Here is a 21,470-nt window from a genome sequence, read left to right as displayed (position 1 = left end):
TAATTACTTCTTTTTTTTTTTTTTTTTTTTTTTTTTTTAGTCAGAGTCTCACTGTTTCGCCCAGGCTGGAGCGCAATGAGGTGATCTCGGCTCACTGCAACCTCCAACTCCCGGATTCAAGCAGTTCTCCTGCCTCAGCCTCCCAAGTAGCTGATATTACAGGCGCCTGCCACCACTCCCAGCTAATTTTTGTATTTTTAGTAGAGACTGGGTTTCACCAAGTTGGCCAGGTTGGTCTCTTTGGCCAAATTGGTCTCGAACTCCTGACCTTGTGATCCACCCACCTCGGCCTCCCAAAGTGCTGGGGTTACAGGTGTAAACCATCACGCCCAGCCTAACTTTGTATTTTTAGTAGAGATGGGGTTTCACCATGTTGGCCAAGCTGGTCTCGAATTCCTGACCTCAAGTGTTGCACCCACCACAGCCTCCCAAAGTGCTGGGATTACAGGCGTGAGCCACCACACCCCTGACTGTTGCTTAATCTGTCCCTTCCTTTTAATCACTTTAGGTTCTCCCATGTTAACTGAGTTTGGTTTCCTGAGTTTGGTTCCTGACAAAGATATCCTAGGGTAATCATTCTGAAACAAAGATGCGATCACTTCACTCACCAACTTAAAAAAGCCTTACGATAACTATGTTTTCTCAGCTTAAAAATCCTTCAATGTTCCTCACTCGAGAAAGTTGAAGACACAGACTGCTAGAATGCCTTTTGTGATCTGGCGGCACCTATCTACTTCTCCAGCCTCATTACTTTCTTGCCTAACCCCTACCCTAAATCTCTTGCTCTCTCAGCACACCATGTTGTTTCTTGCCTGTACACAAGCTAGTCCCTCTGCTGGAAACAACAACAACAACCCTGGCTGAGCAAGGTGGCTCACGCCTATAATCCCAGCACTTTGGGAGGCTGGGGTGAAAGGATTGCTTGAGCCCAGAAGTTCAAGATCCTGTCTCTACAAAAAGTTTAAAAATCAGCTGGGCATGGTGGGATGCGCCTGTAGTCCTAGCTACCAGGGAGGGTGAGGCAGGAGGATCGCTTGAGTCCAGGGGTCTGAGGTTACAGTGAGCTATGATCATGCCACTGCACACCAGCCTGAGTGACAGAGCAAGACCACCTGACTTCTAAAAAAAACTATATGTAACTTTATATATATAAATTATTAAATATATATTTATTATTTAATATATATTAAATATATTATTAAAAATATATTAATATTTAATAATTTATATAAAGTTATATGTAGTTTAGATATAAACTATGTATTTATACTTAATTTATATGTATAAATTTTTTTGAAAAATCGAAACCTACCCCATTTTCTTTTTTTTGTGGCGGAGTCACGCTCTGTCATCAGGCTGGAATGCAATGCTGCGATCTTGGCTTACTGCAACCTCCACCTCCCGGGTTCAAGCAATTCTCCTGCCTCACCCTCCTGAGTAGCTGGGACTACAGGTGTGCACCACCACACCCAGCTAATTTTTGTATTTTTAGTAGATGCACCATGTTGGCCAGGATGGTCTCGATATCTTGACCTTGTGATCTGCCCACCTCAGCCTCCCAAACTGCTGGGATTACAAGCATGAGCCACTGTGCCCAGCCCCCTACCCCATTTTCTGACCTGCCTGTCAAACCCTGCCCACTTACCTCTAAATAAAGCATTATAAAGCCTAAAGATGTTCATGACAGCATTATGTTCAATATTCAAAAACTGAAAACAGCTGAGTATGGTAGCACATGCCTATAGTTCCAGCTACTTGAAACGCTGAGGTGGGAGGATCTCTTGAACTCAGTTGGAGTCCAGCCTAGGCAACAATGCAAGACTCTATTTCAAACAAAACAAAACAAAAAAATCTATCTAAATCCCCCAAATATGAAAACATTTTATATAATGGATTAACATTTTGTTATAATGGATTCCCATAATGGAATATTATGCAATCATCAAAATGTTTATACATTTAATTATATAAAATGTTAAAAAATATGGCTATAAAATGGTAAAACTGCATAAACAGAATGATCTCCACTATGTAAATTACATTACATATACACAAAAAAGAGATAACTAACAGAAAATACATCAAAACATTAACAGTATTTGTACCTGGTTAACAGAATTATGGGCAATTGGCTGGGTGTGGTGGCTCACGCCTGTAATCCAGCACTTCGGGAGACTGAGGCAGGCAGATCACAAGGTCAGGAGTTTGAGACCAGCCTGACCAACATGGTGAAATCCCATCTCTACTAAAAATACAGAAATTAGCTGGGCGTGGTGGGGCGAGCACCTGTAATCCGAGCTACTCAGGAGGCTGAGGCAGGAGAATTGCTTGAACCCGGGAGGCGGAGCTTACAGTGAGCCCAGACTGCACCACTGCACTCTAGCCTGGGCAACAGAGTGAGACTCCATCTCAAAAAAAAAAAAAAATTATGGGCAATTGGGGTTTTTTATCTGTTTTTTCCCTCTCAAACTTTAAATACTTAACAGGTATTACTTTCAAAATCAGAAAAACTCCGAAAATGCCTTTGAAGACTTTCCTGGAGATTTCCCAACCACACACAAATTTAATCATTCCTTTGTCTGATTCAAGTACAAACTCTCTTTGTTGCATACAACACACTCTTGTTTTAGACCTTATTATTCTATATTTTAATACATGTTTGTCAGGGAGTTGTCTGAAAACAGGAAATGTATAGTTCAACTTTAATTCCTACCAGCCTTACACCTGGTAGAAACCAGCTAAATGTTTTCATTACTCACACTGGTAGCTACATGCAAATGACCAATAAATGCCTAATCAGTCATTTGTAAATGTAAATCATCAACACACTCAACAAATATTTACCATGTGCCCAAAATATCTCAGGTACTGTCACAGCCCCTGGAGACACTTCAGTGAAAAGGTCCTTGCCCTTGTGGAGCCTACATTCTAGTGCGTTAGAACAAAACGAAACAAACCGGCTCATTACAGAGAGTGATGAATACTATAAAGACAATGTAGTATAAGAGGAATTAGGGAAGATGTGGGGAAAGAATAGAACATTAAAGGCATATTGAGGGAGAGGCAGGAGAGAGCAGGGATGACCTGGGCAGAGTGGGGGCTCAGGGAGGAGACCCACAGGAGGGGCCAGGAGCTGGGAGAAGGGGCCTGGCGGGGTGGGGGCCTGGAAGGAGGGGGAAGGGATAGAGGGAACAGGGAGCAGGGTGCGAACCTGGATCTCCGCCCCCCCCCCTTCAGAGTTGCAGCGCCTCCTGACTGAGCCCCAATTTTGTCAAAATCTGTATATGGTATATGCACAGAAAGGAAACAGAAATAATACTCTGTTCACTTGAAAAGCAAGGTTGTTGCACAATATGGGCACTTTGTCCTATTTTTATAAAATGAAAACTAATAAGCCCCTCCTCTAGAGTGCTGTATGTTTGTGAGATTCCAAAACAAAAGGTCTGGGAGACTGCACTCCCCTCCCGGTTACCTCTGTGGTCTGAGGCTGGGAGAGCAGAGAAGAGTTCTTACTTTCAGTTAGGTAATATTTTCTGAGTCTCAAATAGGATAATAATCCCTAATTCACAAGAATGTGCAAGGATTACGTAAAATAATTTGTATGGAAAGTGTGATGCCAGTACTGGCATTCTGGTCCCCTATATTTGTGTTAGTAGTATCTGTTTAGAGAAGGACATCAAAATAATACAACACCCAAAAGCTGGAGCACATGGATTATGATTTTGAACACAGGTGCCAAAAGAAACTTAATGTAAATCCCATCCCTTTGATCAGGGAATTCCTTAATAGTTATATGGTTAACAAAAATACTACCTAATGCTATCCTTAACTGTTTATCTGACCTCAGGATTCTACTAGTTACAACATCTTTATTTACTTATTTTATCTTTTTCTTTTTTTGAGATGAAATCTCACTCTGTCACCCAGGCTAGATACAGTGGGACAATCTCGGCTCACCACAACCTCCGCCTACGGGTTCAAGCTATTCTCCTGCCTCAGCCTGTGAATAGCTGCGATTACAGACGTGCACCACCACGCCTGGCTAATTTTTTGTATTTTTAGTAGAGCACGGTCTCACCATGTTTGCCAGCCTGGTCTCGAACTCCTGACCTCAGGTGATCCGCCTGCCTCGGCCTCCTAAAATGCTTTGCGATTACAGGCATAAGCCACCGCACCCAGCCTATAATTGCTTTAAACAATGATGTGGCAAAGAGTTGAACAGTCTACCCATAAAATCAAATGCGAACACAGAAACAGATTTATAATAAATGATCCAAACATTATCTGTCAGCCTTTCCTCCATAAACTCACAAACTTTACTGGTTTTCACTATTTTAAATTATCTGCTTATCTAGGTTATATTTCTCTGGTCCAAAAAAGGAAAATAAATTTTCCACTCCAGATTGCAAAAGACAGGTGCTTCTAGATACATTACCTCTTGTCTCCTTTAATTGTTGCTTATCTGAAACTTAAGAACTAGGACTCCTAAAGTTTGAGTAGGGGGTTCAATTGTCAGATCACTAAGATGTTTCCTCTGAAATATTCCCTCCCATCCCTAATCAGCCCTCAAAAACCCTAGCACATCTTTAAGATAGAAAATTATTTGCCTTTTACATCTCTGCTTTCTAATCTCACATGCCTGGAATTAATGACTGCCTGAATGGGCCTACTCTAACCTGTTCTTTGTCAAACAAACCAGAAAATGCCCTCCTTATTTATTTATTTATTTAGAGACTGTCTCACTCTGTCACCCAGGATGGAGTACGGCGGCGCAATCTCGGCTCACTGCCAACCTCCGCCTCCCAGGTTCAAGCAATTCTCCTGCCTTAGCCTCCTGAGCAGCTGGGATTACAGGTGCGTGCCACTACGCCCAGCTAATGTTTGTATTTTTAGTAGAGACGGGATTTCACCATGTTGGTCAGGCTGGTCTTGAACTCCTGACCTCGTGATCCACCCACCTTGGCCTCCCAAAAGTGCTGGGATTACACGAGTAAGCCACCTCACCTGGCAAATTTTTTAATTTTAATTTTTTTAGAGACAGGGTCTCACTCTGTAACCTAGGCTGGAGTGCAGTGGCACAATCATGGCTCACTATAACCTCAAACTCCTGGGCTCAAGCAATCCTCCTGCCTCAGCCTCCTGACTAGCTAGAACTACAAGCATATAACACCATGCTCAGCTAATTAAAAAAATTTTTTTTTTTTTAGAGACAGGGTCTTACTATGTTGCCCAAGCTGGTCTTGAACAACTGGGCTCAAGCCATCCTCCCACCTTGGCCTCCCAAAGTGCTGCAAATACAGTCTTCAGCAGCCACACCCAGCCTTCTCCTTAATATTTCTAAGTGTTATTGTCAAAATTATCCTGGCTCTCATTCTAGTCTGCTCTATTGTTAATAACTCGACATGACAAGTACAGAAACAAACCAAATCACCATAACAAGATAAACTAACTCCAAAAGAATGAGTTGATCAACGATAAACAGATAAAGAAAAATCTAACTCTTAAGACATAAGCTAGTATTCCCATTTATTGGCTGTCATAAACCTTTTATGACAAAGCAAGAACTCTGCTTACTTTTTGGCATACCAAACCTACACATACGAAGTCACAGGCCAGAACTATGGGGTGTCCATAAAGTCTGGGGAACATAATATTTTATATTTTTACAAATTGAAGATGTCCTTTATAATATTATGTACATTCACCTATGTTTCCATATTCTATAGATAACCTTGTATAGAAATACTAGAATGGCCAGGCATGGTGGCTCATGCCTATAATCCCAACATTTTGGGAGGCCAAGGTGGGGGATCACCTGAGGTCAGGAGTTTGAGACCAGCCTGACCAACATGGAGAAACCCCGTCTCTACTAAAAAAAATACAAAATTAGCAGGGCATGGTGGCACACGCCTATAATCCCAGCTACTTGGGAGGCTGAGGTAGGAGAATTGCTTGAACCCAGTAGGCGGAGGCTGCGGTGAGCCGAGATCGCACCATTGCACTCCAGCCTGGGCATTTTCACTCTGTCTAAAAAAAAAAAAAAGAAGAAGAAATACTAGAATGGAGAATCTGTCACAAAAATATTAAATATACCACATTGTAAAGATAAAGGACAAAATTATAACTTGGTTTAAATGTTCATTCATTCGTTTAATGAATACCTACTAAGTGTCAGGCACTTCTAGGCACTGATTTACTTCATGGCATTGACCATTTAATTAGTTGCACTGAGTTACTGCAGACAGGGAGTTACTTGTTTTTGATCTTGACCTTGAAATGAGTTTGAATGCTTGAGGAATGAAGCTATTTGGCCACACAATAGCCCTATGCATACATAATCAGTACACAATGTTTCCTTCCCTTTATGTGTATTAATTCTATGATCACTTCAAATAATATAAAGGCTGTTTTGTGCCCATTTCTGTTTCTCTCCTCTGAGGCCTGCCAACAAGCATTTATATAATAATATTTATTATTTCTGAGAATTATATAATAGTGCTTTTTAGGAGAGAAAAGTAGGCTTTATTCCAAGATGCTAAGTTACCGTAGTACTTTAATTCACTAGTACTTCCCCATTTCAAGTTAACAAAATGCAAATATTAGAATGGTTTCACATTAAGAAGTTTAAATGCCCAGCACCATAAAGAACACTAAAGGGTGTGAAAACTAAATGTAGCAGAACTGAAGTATAATAGGTGAAATGTGGCATTTGAACCCTCACAGAAGCAGCTCCCCACAAGGTATAAGGACCAGCTGTAGAAAATTCCTTGTGAGGCTGATTTCTACTGCAAGTACAGCAACCTCCCCAGGAAAGCCTCCTATAAGTATGGCTATATTACCTCAACTCTCAAGATCAAAACTTGAGGCTCCATCCTGAATTCTAACTCTGACAACCACACTGGCCCCTATAAAGAGTCAGGCATGGCCTACAGGGAAATGGTGGTAAGGAGATTCAAATTAGACCCTTGATATCTCCAGAACCATCAAAATCAACCCAACCCTTATAGCAGTCAGAAAATTAAGAGTTTAAGCATTTCTCCCATCACCAATTAAAATGTTCATGGATCCAGGAAAACCCTTATACTTACATTGGTGAGTCAGCCACAAGCACAAGCAGATAGTCACACATCTCCACCATTAGTGTGACATAAGTCTATATATACTCCCTCGTCTTCAGACCACCATGACTAGTTTTCTAGAATAGGCAGTCACCCTAATATACAAAGTGCCTTTCAACGTTCTCCCATGCCTCTTTCTAGCCCCCTCCACTATATGCCATCAGCTAGTGTTTAACTTTGGACTACTGAATATCAACAATATTTCCTCTTTTAAACTCTAACTCTGACTACAATTACAGAAGTTAGGCAGGCATCCAAAAGCCACAACAGTATTCCTCTAACAGTATATAATTTTCAGAACACTTTGTATACATTCTCTCACAAACTAAACCCTGAAGCTAGACTCCCTCTCCTCTCCCAGCTCCTCCTTTTCCCTTCTGTCCACTCTCCCTCCCCCACTCCTTCCCTCCATTTTCGCAGACTGGGAAAAAGAATCACTGGATAAGTGACTTGACCGCATCACTAGTGAGAGAGCCAAGGCTTTAACCAGTGTTTTCCTTATTCCAAGCTTCATGGGTTGTCCACTACTGTATGCTCCCCTCCATCTAATTCTCTGTCCTCAGTAAAATCAAACTTTGCCTTTTTTTTTCTCTTTTTTCTTTTCTTTTTTTTTTTTTAAGACAGAGTCTCGCTCTGTTGCCTAGGCTGGAGTGCAATGGCGAAATTTCGGCTCACTGCAACCTCCGCCTCCCGGGTTCAAGTGATTCTCCTGCCTCAGCATCCCGAGTAGCTGCAATTACAAGAGCCCGCCACCACGCCCAGCTAATTTTCGCATTTTTAGTAAAGACAGGGTTTCACCAGGTTGGCCAGGCTGGTCTCGAACTCCTGACCTCAGGTGATCCATCCACCTCGGCCTCCCAAAGTGTTGAGATTACAAGTTTTAGCCACCGCACCCGGCCTCAAACTTCTCATATTGCAATAAACAAAGCACACTTTTTTTTTTTTTTTTGAGACGTAGTTTCACTCTTGCCATCCAGGCTGGAGGGCAATAGCATGATCTCAGCTCACTGCGACCTCTACCTCCCAGGCTCAAGCAATTTTCCTGCCTCAGCCTCCCAAGTAGCTGGGATTACAGGCACCCACCACCACACCCAGTCAATATTTGTAGTTTTTTAGTAGAGACGGGGTTTCACCATGTTGGCCAGGTTGGTCTTGAACTCCTGACCTCAGGTGATACACCCACCTCGACTTCCCAAAGTGCTGGGATTACAGGCATGAGCCCACCGTGCCTGAGCAACAAAGCATAATCTTTTGATACCTGCAGATCAAAACACTATAAAAAATCAACTTAGCAATGAAAACCAGTTCCAACTGGACAGCATTACACCTTATACAGCCCTTGAAATACATCAAATTGGGCCAGACATGGTGGCTCACACTTGTAATTCCCAGCACTTTGGAAGGCTGAGGTGGGCGGATCACAAGGCCAGGAGTTCAAGACCAGCCTGCCAACATAGTGAAACCCCATCTCTACTAAAAATACAAAAAAATTAGCCGGGCATGGTGGCAGGCACCTGTAATCCCAGCTCCTCGGGAAGCTGAGGCGGGAGAATCACTTGAACCTGGGAGGCAGAGGTTGCAGTGAGCAGAGATCGTGCCATTGCACTCCAGCCTGGGCGACAGTGCAAAACTCCGTCTCAAAAAAAAAAAAAAAGAAAAAAAAAAGAAATACATCAAATTGGCTAACCAACAGAGAAAGCTATGTAAGTAGAAATTTGTGTCTTTGTCAGAGGATATCTAAATTACATTTCTAAGAGGGTTCTTTGGTACTAACTCACGACGAGGTCATAAAAGAGTTTAAACAAAGCTAACCACTTTTCAACATGTAATTCTGAAGTGCATAGTTTTATATTAACGTTTCTAGTAGCACAAAAACCTAATATTTCCTAACCAATCCCTCTTTTAAATAGAAAATAGATATGTAGTTTTGCTGGTCTTCATATCAACCATGTCATAACAGGTTCTGAAACAGTTTGTGGGGATGAGTGGACCTTAAAGTGGTTTTGCATTGAAACAGTAGTTAAGAAACCAACTAGAAAAGAGTCTTAAATCTAGGCATTACTATCCTTATTCAAAAGCAAGCATAAACAAGACAATTTATATTACCTCCTGAAAAGACGGTCTTAAAAAAGTGGGGGGGGCGCCAGATGCAGTCGCTCAAACCTCTAATCCCAGCACTTTGGGATGCCGAGGCTGGCAGATAACTCGAGATAATGAGTTCAAAACTAGCCTGGCCAACACGGTGAAACCCCGTCACCCTGTCTCTACTAAAAATACAAAAACTAGTGGGGCATGGTGGTGCACACCTGTAATCCCAGCTCCTAGGGAGGTTGATGAATGAGAATTGCTTGAACAGGGAAGGCAGAGGTTGCAATCAGCCAAGATCATGCCACTACACTCTAGCCTGGGTGACAGATTCTGTCTTTAAAAAAAAAAAAAAAAAGGAAATGGAAGGAACACAAACTACTCGAAAAAAAAGGAAAAGGAACACAAACTACTTGAAAAACATTGATATTTCCTAAAAATTTATTATGAGTAGGCATATTTGTCTTATTTTTAGTATCATTTGTATTCCCATGAATTCATGTAAGAAATTTCTTCCTTTGTTATTGATAACACACCAGCGAAATTAATACTAAGTTATATTTAACTAGACATGTCATAAAATAAAAAACTCCCTGCAATCACCTTTAACTTGGGAGTAGAAGGAAAAGGAGAGGGATAGGCTGGGTGCGTTGGCTCATGCCTGTAATCCCAGCACTTTCGGAGGCCGATGAGGGCAGATCCGAGGTCAGGAGTTCAAGACCAGCCTGGCCAACACAGTGAAACCCCATCTCTACTAAAAATACAAAAATCAGCCAGGCACGATGGCGCATGCCTGTAGTCCCAGCTACTTGGGAGGCTGAGGCATGAGAATCACTTGAACCCAGAGGTGGAGCTTGCAGTAAGCCGAGATTATACCACTGTACTCCAGCCTGGGGAACAGAGTGAGACTTTGTCTCAAAAAAAAAAAAAAAAAAAGGGAGAGGGATAAAGGCAGAGATACAGACAGAAAGTATGGAATAATGTGCATTTTTTTTTCCAAATTAAATTTGAATCCAGGCAATCTGCTGCTAAAGCCTGCTTCTGTGACAAATTATCAACCTGAACCTGGGTAAGTCACTTCCTATTTCGGGACTTTAATTTCATAATATTCAAAAATATATAAAGTAAACAGAAAAAATTATAACTGGTGAATCATCATGGTGGTATATTCACAGTCACTGTATTTTTTTCTTCCTGCATTTCTACAAATACAAAATTTTTTCAAAACACAACTTCCAGCATATCTCATAGGGTCAAGTACAGATTCAGTCCAGTTTCTTACATCTACACTGCACTATTAAGGGATGCCCTAGAGGCAGAATAGTCAAGAGAGTAGGAGCCATGGGCTCTGGAGGCAACTTTGCCAATTACTGGCTGTGATCTTAAACAAATAGTGTAAATTTACCGAACCTCAATTTATTTATTCAATATAACAAGGATAATAGGCCGGGCGCAGTGGCTCATGCCTGTAATCCCAGCACTTTGGGAGGCCGAGATGGGCAGATCACGAGGTCAGGAGTTCGAGACCAGCCTGAACAACATGGTGAAACCCTGTCACTACTAAAAATACAAAAATTAGCTGGACATGGTAGCGTGCACCTGTAATCCCAGCTACTCACGAGGCTGAGGCAGGAGAATCGCTGGAACCCAGGAGGCAGAGTTTGCAGTAAGCCGAGATCACGCCACTGCACTCCAGTCTGGGTGACAGATCGTGACTTCGTCCCCCCAAAAAACAAAAACAAAACAAAAAAATAAGCAAGAATAATAATAGTCCTCCTATGTCAAAGGAGTTCCTATCTCAAAGGAGTTCCAGTGAGAAACTAGATGTAAAGTGCTTGGCACAGGGCCTGGCCCATAAGTAAATGCTGGATCATCACATTACTACGATGGCCAAAGGCTCTGATCATGAGGGTACCATCAAATAGGAAAAAAGAACAAATGGCATTACACTTAAGTTTGGGGATATTTAGAATGCACTGTATGAAAAACTGGTAATCCACTTTGGTAGGCCAAGGCAGGCAGATCACTTGAGGTCAGGAGTTCAAGACCAGCCTGACCAATAGGGCGAAATTCCATCTCTACTAAAAATACAAAAATTAGTTGGGTGTGGTACCAGGCACCTGTTATCCCAGCTACTTGGGAAGCTGAGGCAGGAGAATCACTTGAACCCGGGAAGTGGAGGCTGCAGTGAGCCAATATCGCACACTACACTCCAGCCTGGGTGACAAGGTGAGACACTGTCTCAAAAAAAAAAAAAAGAAAAAAATCAGTAATCAATATTATGACAAGATCATGCAAAGCCTATGCTCACCATTACAATAACAATAGTCATAACCTTACATTTATGGGATACCTTACTTGGGCCAGGCACTGAGCTACGCACTTTATATTTAGTTTCACATTTTATTCCCATTTTACAAGTGAAGAATTGAGAGCCAGCATGTTTATATAATTTGTTCATGATTACAAAGCCAGTAACTGGCAAAGTGGAGATTTAAATCCAGGCAATCTGCTGTCAAAGCTTGCTTCTGACAGAAATTATCAACCTGAACCTGGGTAAGTCACCTCACATGTTGAGACTTTGATTTTATCCCCTGTAAAATGAGCAGAGTAGTCTAGAATGGGTGCTCTCAAAAGTCCCTCCTAACGTTTTCTTGACAGCAATGCTATTTAAACCCAAATTTACAACATAAAGAAAATATCTCAGCTCCAGTCCTTTAATTAAACTGGTACATAAGTAATTGAGGGTTTTGCCATTACTTTTATAGCAAAAAAGTAATGGCAAAACCCTCAATTACTTACGCGCCAAACTCATACACACCTAGGCTTCCTTGTCTTATAGAAATATAGAAAGACTCATACATATAATTCCCCCCAGTGCAGTGCCTCACTGTTCCTGAGCTCTGTTGCTGAGAGGTACATCACTAAGATGCATCGGCCTAATAGAAAACTTCACTAAGTCCCTTTGAATGGAATCCAAAGAGAATCTTACTTAAAATGAATTCTACCGGACAGTACCTGCACTACATGGACATTAAGGACACATACAACAAAATTAGCTAGAGCTGTAGGACCTGAGTTCAGTCACTCTACCTCTCAGGATCTCAGCTTCCCTATTTATAGAAATGAAGTGACTTTTTAGATAAAAGTAATCCCTAAGAAAGCAGTCACCAAAACCCAGGGAAACAAATCCACTTTATTAGAATAAAGAAGTATTATAGTTTGTAAAACAACATTCAAATACAGTGATTGCTAGGCCAGGCATGGTGGCTCATGCCTGTAAAACCAGCACTTTGGGATGCCGAGGCAGGTGGATCACCTGAGGACAGGAGTTCAAGACCAGCTTGGCCAATATGGTGAAACCCCATCTCTACTAAAAATATAAAAAATTAGCCGGGCGTGGTGGTAGACGCCTTTAAGCCCGGCTACTTGGGAGGCTGAGGCAGGAGAATTGCTTGAACCGGGGAGGCAGAGGTTGCAGTGAGCCAAGATCATGCCACTGCACTCCAGCCTGGGCAACAAAAGTGAAACTTTGTCTCAAAAAAACAAACAAACAAACAAACAAAAACAGTGATAGTGATTGCTTTTACAATATAAACCAAGTAAGTAAAGCTACTCAAAATCTATTGTGTTGGTAGAAACTCGCAAAAAAGAAGCAGTGCAGGGTAGAATGGGTTTCTTTAAAAATTTTAACATACATGGCCGGGCGCGGTGGCTCAAGCCTGTAATCCCAGCACTTTGGGAGGCCGAGACGGGTGGATCACGAGGTCAGGAGTTCGAGATCATCCTGGCTAACACGGTGAAACCCCATCTCTACTAAAAATACAAAAAACTAGCCGGGCGAGGTGGCGGGCACCTGTATTCCCAGCTACTCAGGAGGCTGAGGCAGGAGAATGGCGTAAACCCGGGAGGCGGAGCTTGCAGTGAGCTGAGATCCGGCCACTGCACTCCAGCCTGGGCGACAGAGCGAGACTCCGTCTCAAAAAAAAAAAAAAAAAAAAAAAAAAAAAAATTTTAACATACATTAGAGTAGATCATTGTAGAAAGATTCTTTTGTTAATAGCTCAAAAAGTCTGTTAAATAAAAAATAAAGTTGGTATTCTATAAACTCTGATTTAAATAAAATCACATTTGCCAGAATAAATATTTTGAAAATGTCATCAGAACCACTTATTTTCTTCCTTTTTTAGAAAAAACTATTTCAACAAATGCACATACACAAAATTCTGCACACAAGACTCAGGTGTTCTTTGTTTCTAAGACAAACTTGGTACAGTTATCAATAGAAACCAAGTCTAATATTCCAGCCAAAGCACAACCAACTTCCTCCTCTGATCCTAAAATTTCTTCAACACCCTAAGCTCCGTTTTATGAAAAAGAAATAAGACATAATGTATATGTAATTCTTCCTGAGGCCAAATAAATAATGCTCAATTTTCAATAAAATCTGTCCTCCTACAAATTTTTTGGCCATTTTTGCCTATCTAATAGCATCACCAGGGATGGAAAGATGAGACTAAACTCAATCCAGTCCATTTGGCTCTTATTAGCATCACTGGTGAATGGTTTGCTGAGTAACAACTGGCAATCCCTATACTACTCATCAATATCAGGTTTGAGGAAACTATGTAGATTTAATTTCTTGCTAATCCCCACGCCAGGAGATAATTCACCAACAGCTAGTTGTATTCAGAGTCAACTCCTAGAAAAAGATAACAAGATCTGTCTACATTATCAGCTCCCAAAACTCCCTATAAGATTTTAGGTTATCCTCCAGGACTGAACTCAGGTAGGGAGCATGAGAATAAAGAGAGAGAATGTTAGAAAAAGAGGGCCTCTCCTACCAAATGCAGCCTCCCTGCCCTACCCCCTCCAAAAATAAGCACATAAATTCCAGAAAGCAAATTCCTCCTCTTGTCTATGAAACGAATCCCATCTTGCAAGATCTCTTCATTTTATTAAAATAAACAAACTTTAGAATGGGAAGAAATACAACTTAATATTAAAATCTTCCATTCCTGAAGGATCATTGTGAAAATTCCTTGTGAAGATCCTCTCTCGTTAAAAACTCTCATATACACAATTTAGAGGTTTCAGGGACTCCCTTGAACCGTCAAAGTTAAAAATCACTACTCTAGAGAGTCATGTTCTTCTCAATAACCTCATCTCTTCCTTCATGAATGGGAGCCACTCCAAACATCTGCAATGTAAAGAGATGAAGGCTGCAACTGCACCTGACACTGTACCTCTGTCAAATTGTCAGTTCTACCAAGCAGTCCTCAAAGGATTTCTGCTTCATTTCCTTGACCATCCAAATTGGGTCTTGTTGGAGGCCTTCCCCTCTCCCCTTTTTATTTAACTGAGCCTAGAAGCTTACAGCCAAATCAACTTATACGTGAAGGATAAGTGTTTGCCTGGGAGCAAAAGCCGCCCGTGAACACACACCCGTACTACACCTTTCCAACCCAAGATGCCCAGGATGCTGCCAACTGCGATGGCTGTGGACTAGATCAGACAGCAAGAACAGAAATAAGGACATTCTTCATTTCAACCTTTTTGTCTGGGGCACTTCCTGAGTTTTTCATTGGCATTTAACACCAAGACACAAGGCTCATTTTTCATTAAAGTTGCAAGACGTTCACTTTGCCCAGTTTCAAATGATGTAATTGATCTGCATTGTCTTCTTAATCCAACTGGTGAAGGACACTGCAGCTTTAAATATTTCAGTGCTAGCTAGCAAATAGACTCCATTGCAATATGGCTCTGAAGGTCACGTCCTATTGTCTCTTACCTCTTGCAAAAAAAAAAAAAAAAATTCCTTCTTCTAGGTAACATGGAAAGGGTTGCCCTTAGAATTTCCACTCTTCCACCTTCTTGCCTTACACAGTTGTGAGTGTTTATTGGAATCTCACACTCATAATTTTCCCAGCAGGGGCAATATGCTGATTGTTATTAATGATTCTAGCACCTTAGCGAGACATAAACACGTGTTCACATTAGTTCAATTGAGCATATGCAACCGTCTGAAATAGCACCACTCAAGGGTTGTTAACCTCTTTAAGAGTAAAGCCAGGGTGGTTTGGGTGTGGACAGCTTGCAGGCGGCACCCTGAGCTCAGGATTGCATAACCTGAAATGTGTAGCTACTCAAAATGATAGGAATCTCATCCTGGGACTACGCCGGCACCTTGCCACACACTTGCAGCTTTACTTGTCAAAGGAAGTCAAAATAAGAGGTACAAACACCATGTAGGAGAAAATAAACTAAAAGAAAACGGCTTCTTCTACCCTGAAGGGACGAATACGATTCCTCCACCAATCGCAACGTTCTCCCAACCTCATCTTCCGAGAATGGAACAGCCCTAAAGAACTGGAGGCTTCGGAAGGAGAAAGAGGAGCTGGCTGGACATTGCTGCTCTTTTTAAATAAACGCGGGTAGACGACTAAAAGTCAGAGAAGGGGCAAAAGGAGCGGGGCAGGGTGAAGGAGTGTGCAGGTGCATCAGAGCATTACCTGAAATGGCAACAGATTGTTACCATTATCGGTCCGGAAAGCGTTATCCTCCATCCAGGACTTAGAAGTGAGCGGCGCCGCGCGAGGGAACTTGGGCGGCGCGATCACGTTGCTGGAGAAGGGCTTTTTGAGTGGCGAGATGGGATTGAGCGGGGAAGGCACCCCGACACCCACACCCACGCCCACACCGACCGCCCGGCGAGGGTCCCGGCCCGCCTGCAGGCCGCCCCAGGGGTTGGATGGTGCGCTCCAGGCTGCATTCACGCTTTGGTGCGTGTTCCAGCTGGACGAGGCCGACGAGGCGGCGGCTGCGGCAGCAGCGGCTGCAACCGCCGAAGACGAGGACGGCTTGCTGGTCATGATGGGCTGGTGGCCGTACGCCGCGGCGGCACTCCTCTGCGCGTAGGGCGCCTGGCTGGGGCTGGCTGGCGAGCGGCGCTGCTGCGGGGGCTGCGCCTGCGGGGGCTGAGCCGGCTGTGCCGGCTGCGGCGCGGGTGCAGGCGGCGGCGGCTGCTGGTGGTGCTGGGTCTGCGCCAGGCCGATCTGCGGGGAGAAAGTGCCTCCGAAGACTGGGTTGACATGGTGCGGGAAGTTCTGGAAGAGCATGGTCCCGTTGACTGGGGTGATCCCCTGGAAGAAGCTGTCCTCTACCGCGTTCGTGGTGCCCGTGGACCAGGTGCTGCCGAAGGACGGCGACAGCGACGCGCCCGGCGCCGCGGGCTCCTGAGGCGGCGGCGGCTGCTGAGGGGGCTGATGGAAACTCAAGCCTGGCAGGAGCGGTGATTCCATCTGCATCTTGTCCGAGCCGTTGGGGGCCGGCGGGGCAGCGGCTGGGCTGAGGGCCGGCACTGCGCTGTTTTCCTCCGGCTTGGGGGTCTCTGAGGAGTGGGGTGTGGACGGGGTTTCGGATACGCTGGACTCAGGTTGGGGCTGCTGCTGCTGCTGCCGCTGCTGCTGCTGGGGCTGGGGCTGGGTTTTGCTTTTGTCCATCAGTAAATCATCCTGCATGGTTTGCGCAGCTGAAACGGGAAAAAAGAGAGACGCGTTATTGTCAATGTGATCATGAATGTCCCTCGCTGAAGCGGGCGGGTGTTTCACTTGCGAAAATCCTTCGCCACCGCTACTAGCCAATTGCAATGCAAATCCATAATCTCCCATTTAGAAGAACAGGTCGGGCTGTTGGGTGGGGGGTAGGGAAGGTGTCGAGCAAGGTCTCTAAAGATACTGTGAGAGCGTCTTCACCCTTTCAGAAGTCTTGGTTCCTTTTCTGTATTAGTGAGAGATGTGCTTATAAGACAGAAAGACAGCAATTTCGCCACGTCTCTTTTCCCTTCACCGGAACTCAGAGCGTTTGCCCTGCAATGAGAAACTGATTCTGGTTCCTGTTTTTTCCCAAGCACCACCCTCCCCCAGTTATTTGCATACGTCAATAAATACTGCTGCGTCCTTCAGCAAGGTTAAAAAGACACCGCACACACGACCCTTTCTTCTCCCTTCCCCAGCTCGAGCACTTTTTTAAAAAACAAACAAAAAAACAGTTTCAGCCCTCTTTATTAGCAAACTGCCTTCTTGCGTTGGTAATTGTTTCATTTAGCTGCAGCGAACCACGAGGGAGGAAATCCTTGGCATTTGTTAGAAGGACTCAGCTGCACATTCTCTGGCCTCCCAGTAGCTGCAGCTACTCCATTTTGTTAGGAGACAGTTTAAAAAAAAAAACAAAACGTTTTTAAAGAAGTAAAAACCTACTGAAACGTTTGGAAGTGCTTGCTTCTTGTTACTCTAAGGATTATGGTTTTTCTGCTTATTCCCCAATTTTCTTGTCTCCAATTCTGCCGCACAAGAGATTTCTTGGCATCTCAGTGCTTCAGGTCTCAACAGGAGCCTGAGAATTTCTCTGCAGAGTGGAGAAATGCTTCTGGTTGGATTTAAGGTCAGAGAGAGAGAGTGCGCGCGAGCGAGCGAGCGAGCGAGCGCCTGTGAGATAGGGTGGGGGTGGGGCTTTAAAAAAAAACCCTGAGATTTAAGTAGACAGTCAAGATAATTCTGGGGTTGCCAGATTTTCAATTTTGAATCCTCCTGCTGCTGTTGGTCACAAGACTTTGGCAAATTTAGAATCCATTCTCTTATCACTAGTATTAGCAGCGAAACACTATGGTTTGAAGACCCTGAATTACCATATGCTAGCAAAAGTGTTAAAAATAGAGGAGTACAAAGTCCCAAATTTTCATACATTGTAATTATAGTGCATTGCCATCACTGCTTCATTTAGCCATATAAGGAGTGTATGGTATTTTCCATCTCACATAGAAGGGCTATATTCACCTCTACCATACAGCCTGTTTTCTTATTCAAGGATGAAAATTAATCACTCAAAACCCAGAGATTGCCATACATGTAGTTAGCTTGTCCTTAAAACATGTTAATTGCTTTAAATATATAAATATTACACTTCTGAGACCCTAAAAACAAATATTTTGAATGTTAAAGGGGCATATGACCAAACATATAATTATTTTTAGATGATGATTCAGTACAATTGCAACTAAGTTATTAATAAATTTAATGCAGTTACTTAATTAACCCAGATACTTGGAGAGGAATCTTTCTCAGGACACTTGTGAAAAGGCATTCAGATACACACAGAAGCTCTGGCTCTAGACATCCTCATGATAATAACTATTGTTAAAATCAATGTATCGGAAAATGAAATTATTAACTATTATGCAAAATATATCAGACAAGAAATGGAATTAAAAGTAGTTCGATTATTTTATTAAAGACTATCATTAAAATGGTTCATTAATATCTTTTATTTCAAAGTTTCATACACAAAATAGTGGTGGGCTAAAGGAAATGCTTCGCAGCCACCTTGCTCTCCCTTCTATTCCTCATTCCCCTGCCTTTCCTCCCTTCAATCCCCCCAGGGAAAAACCCAACTCAATATAATATACAACACAGACTGCCGGCTACTACCAATAAAATCTGTTTAAGATTGCTTTCATGTTCCTCAGTTCCCTTGGTCTAAAACAATGGCTTTGATCGGTACTGCAAAATACAATACAAAGAGGCAAATGAAGCTTTGATTTAGACAAAGTTCTATTGCTGCCTAAGAAGATGGTCGTAGAAAGAGACATTTTCATACTTGGTTTAAACAGTGCTGCAGTAAACCATTATAATCTGAGATTTGAGTCACTTTCAGTGAGCTAGAATTGTCTTTATAATAGCCATATCATCATGGCTGAAATAGGCATTTGATTATAATTTTAATATCACTCTGCTTTTCCGGTTGCTTTTATCAATGCTTGTTGTTAATGCCTTCAGTTTAAACTACATGCTCTTCATGGAAAAATTAATACTATACCTCAGCAAAAAAGCCAAAAAGTAAGCTGGACTCAGAACATTTTATAATAGCTGTAATCAATGTTAATATATTCATTTAATTGTAAAAATTTTATACCAGGAACACCCATTTCTCTTCTCAACACTCCTTAAAAATATAAATTTCGCTTTCTGCATAAATTCACTCTGTGAAGGTCAAGACACACCTTTAATAAATAAGACCTTTTCAAACAAAAGGTAAGCAATAGATTAAGATAAAATTTACAAAGGTAGTATGCAACGTCTCTCAGCAACTGCCTGTATAGTTTGTTTTGTGTTCTTGGGGTTGTTTTTTGTTTTTTCGGTTTTTGTTTTGTTTTGTTTTTGTTTTTGCTTATTTACAGCAAAGTGAGAAATAGATACCTCCTTCCCCTCCCCCACCACACACAATAGATATTTTTTAACATGCAATAACCCAATTTCAAGTAACAAAATCTTAGTAGCAGTTACCTTTGAGTGTCCAGTTTTTAAGAATCGATAAAATTTAAAAGTATACAGTATTTATTTTCTTCTTTCAGGTTGATTATGTGACCGCTCTGGCAAAAGCACTTTGACAACTGTAAGATGAGAGGGCATGCGCACACAGGGAACTGTGGGGGCTGAAGTCCTTCACAAGGTACTCGGTCTGACTTCAGCACGTTCAGCCGGGAAAGGAGGAAGTCTCACAAATACAGATTCTGAGGGGAAATGGTTGTGTCCTGATTACATTATATCCTCCTAACCAATCTAAATCACGAGTTGTTGAAATAAAAGGGAGAAAAATAAACTGGTTTGTCAACTTGCCATAGGAAGCCAGGATAAAGGGAAACTGAATTGCAGTACTCAGAATAAATAAGCCAAGCAGAGCTACCTTAAATGGTTAGAATGGTAACGACTGGGTAGCCAGCAATAGGCATCCTACTAGAAAGAGACTGGGGTGGAGAGGAATAGGCAAGGGAGAGGGAACTACTGGAGAATGTTAGATACTTAAAATCTGACCATACTTAAACACTTAAATAATTTTTTTAAAAAATTTTCAGCAGAGATGGCATAAAATAATCACTTTTAGTATAGAATAAAAAACACCTTAATATTAAATGTGATATCAACCTTGGAGGTCAGGTAAAAATAGATTTTAGTCATAAATTTTTGACATCCACCAGATTTCTTTGTATTTTAGTTTTCAATGCAGGAATAAATCACTTACTTTAAGACTGTACCTGATAAGCTCTGAATCAACTCACCTCCTTATTTTTGTCGAAATAAAAGTTTACCTTGCATTATTCATACAAATGATTACTCGAATAAACTTCAACTCTTATACTACACTAATATTTGGTGAAATATTTTTAAATCGTTGTATATGCTGCCGGGCAGGGTGGCTCATGCCTGTAATCCCAGCGCTTTGGGAGATCAAGGAGGGTGGATCACCTGAGGTCAGGAGTTCAAGACCAGCCTGGCCCACATGGTGAAACCCCGTCTCTACTAAAAATAAAAAAATTAGCTGAGCATGGTGGCGGGAGGCTGTAATCCCAGCTACTCGGGAGGCTGGGCAGGAGAATCGCTTGAACCTGGGAGGTAGAGGTTGCAGTGAGCTGAGATCGGGCCACTGCACTCCAGCCTGGATGACAGAGTAAGACCCTGTCTCAAAAAATAATAATAACAATTGTATATGTTTAGTGTCATATTGCATAAGACAATGATTTCTTTCTTCAAGACAAACAGTAGATACAGTTTTCTTTTTTCTGTTGTTTTTTTGAGGCAGTGTCTCGCTCTGTCGCCCAGGCTGGAGTACAGTGATACGATCTCCACTCACTGCAACCTCTGCCTCCTGAGTTCAAGCGATTCTCCTGCCTCAGCCTCCCAAGCAGCTAGGACTACAGGCGTGTGCCACCACGCTCGGCTAATTTTTTGTATTTTTAGTAGAAACCGGTTTTCACCGTGTTAGCCAGGATGGTCTAGATCTCTTGACCTCATGATCCACCCGCCTCTGCCTCCCAAAGTACTAGAATTACAGGCATGAGCCACTGCGCCCGGCCCAATTTCTATTAAAAACTTTTTTTTTTGGTATGGTTTTTCCTATTTTAACCTCATGATTCCAAGGTTGGAATCTCGCAACATATTAAAATCAACTGCTATTATCTATAGCTTCTGAGAGCAATAGTTCAAGAACCGGTTTGTTCATGTAGGCAGAAGATATTTCTTGTGGGATTTGGTTCAGTGCCACTCACCCAAGCGGTTAGGAATAAATGTCAGTTGATGACTGTGCTGATTGAACTTGTAACTGAAAATGTCATCATTTAAAATTGTCTTAATTTTCTATTTCCCTTCTTCACCAACCAGAACTGAAGTATTACCAGAAACCACTGATTTGAAGCATATTGTAATCTTTGTTTCT

The 21,470-nt window shown here is 42.2% G+C and overlaps 1 protein-coding gene across 4 annotated transcripts in view; it reads right to left on the bottom strand.

The window, feature by feature from the left end:
• The window catches only part of CPEB3 (cytoplasmic polyadenylation element binding protein 3), a 256,834-nt gene that overhangs the window by 191,395 nt on the left and 43,969 nt on the right, over positions 1 to 21,470 (bottom strand). For 3 of the 4 annotated variants that reach the window (XM_023226243.1, XM_023226245.1, XM_023226246.1), the window contains exon 2: positions 15,716 to 16,734. In XM_023226243.1, coding sequence (XP_023082011.1) covers positions 15,716 to 16,723 — 1,008 coding nt within the window. In that variant the 5' untranslated portion in view covers positions 16,724 to 16,734. Of the gene's footprint in view, positions 1 to 15,715; positions 16,735 to 16,957; positions 17,064 to 21,470 lie in introns of those variants that run through there. The other variant, XM_023226244.2, reaches the window with a different exon arrangement.

Source organism: Piliocolobus tephrosceles, chromosome 9 (genome assembly GCF_002776525.5).
Source record: "Piliocolobus tephrosceles isolate RC106 chromosome 9, ASM277652v3, whole genome shotgun sequence".
In the NCBI taxonomy this organism is placed as follows: Eukaryota; Metazoa; Chordata; class Mammalia; order Primates; family Cercopithecidae; genus Piliocolobus; species Piliocolobus tephrosceles.
The sequence above is the reverse complement of the archived record's forward strand: the minus strand, read 5'-3'. Positions and strand labels throughout refer to the sequence as shown.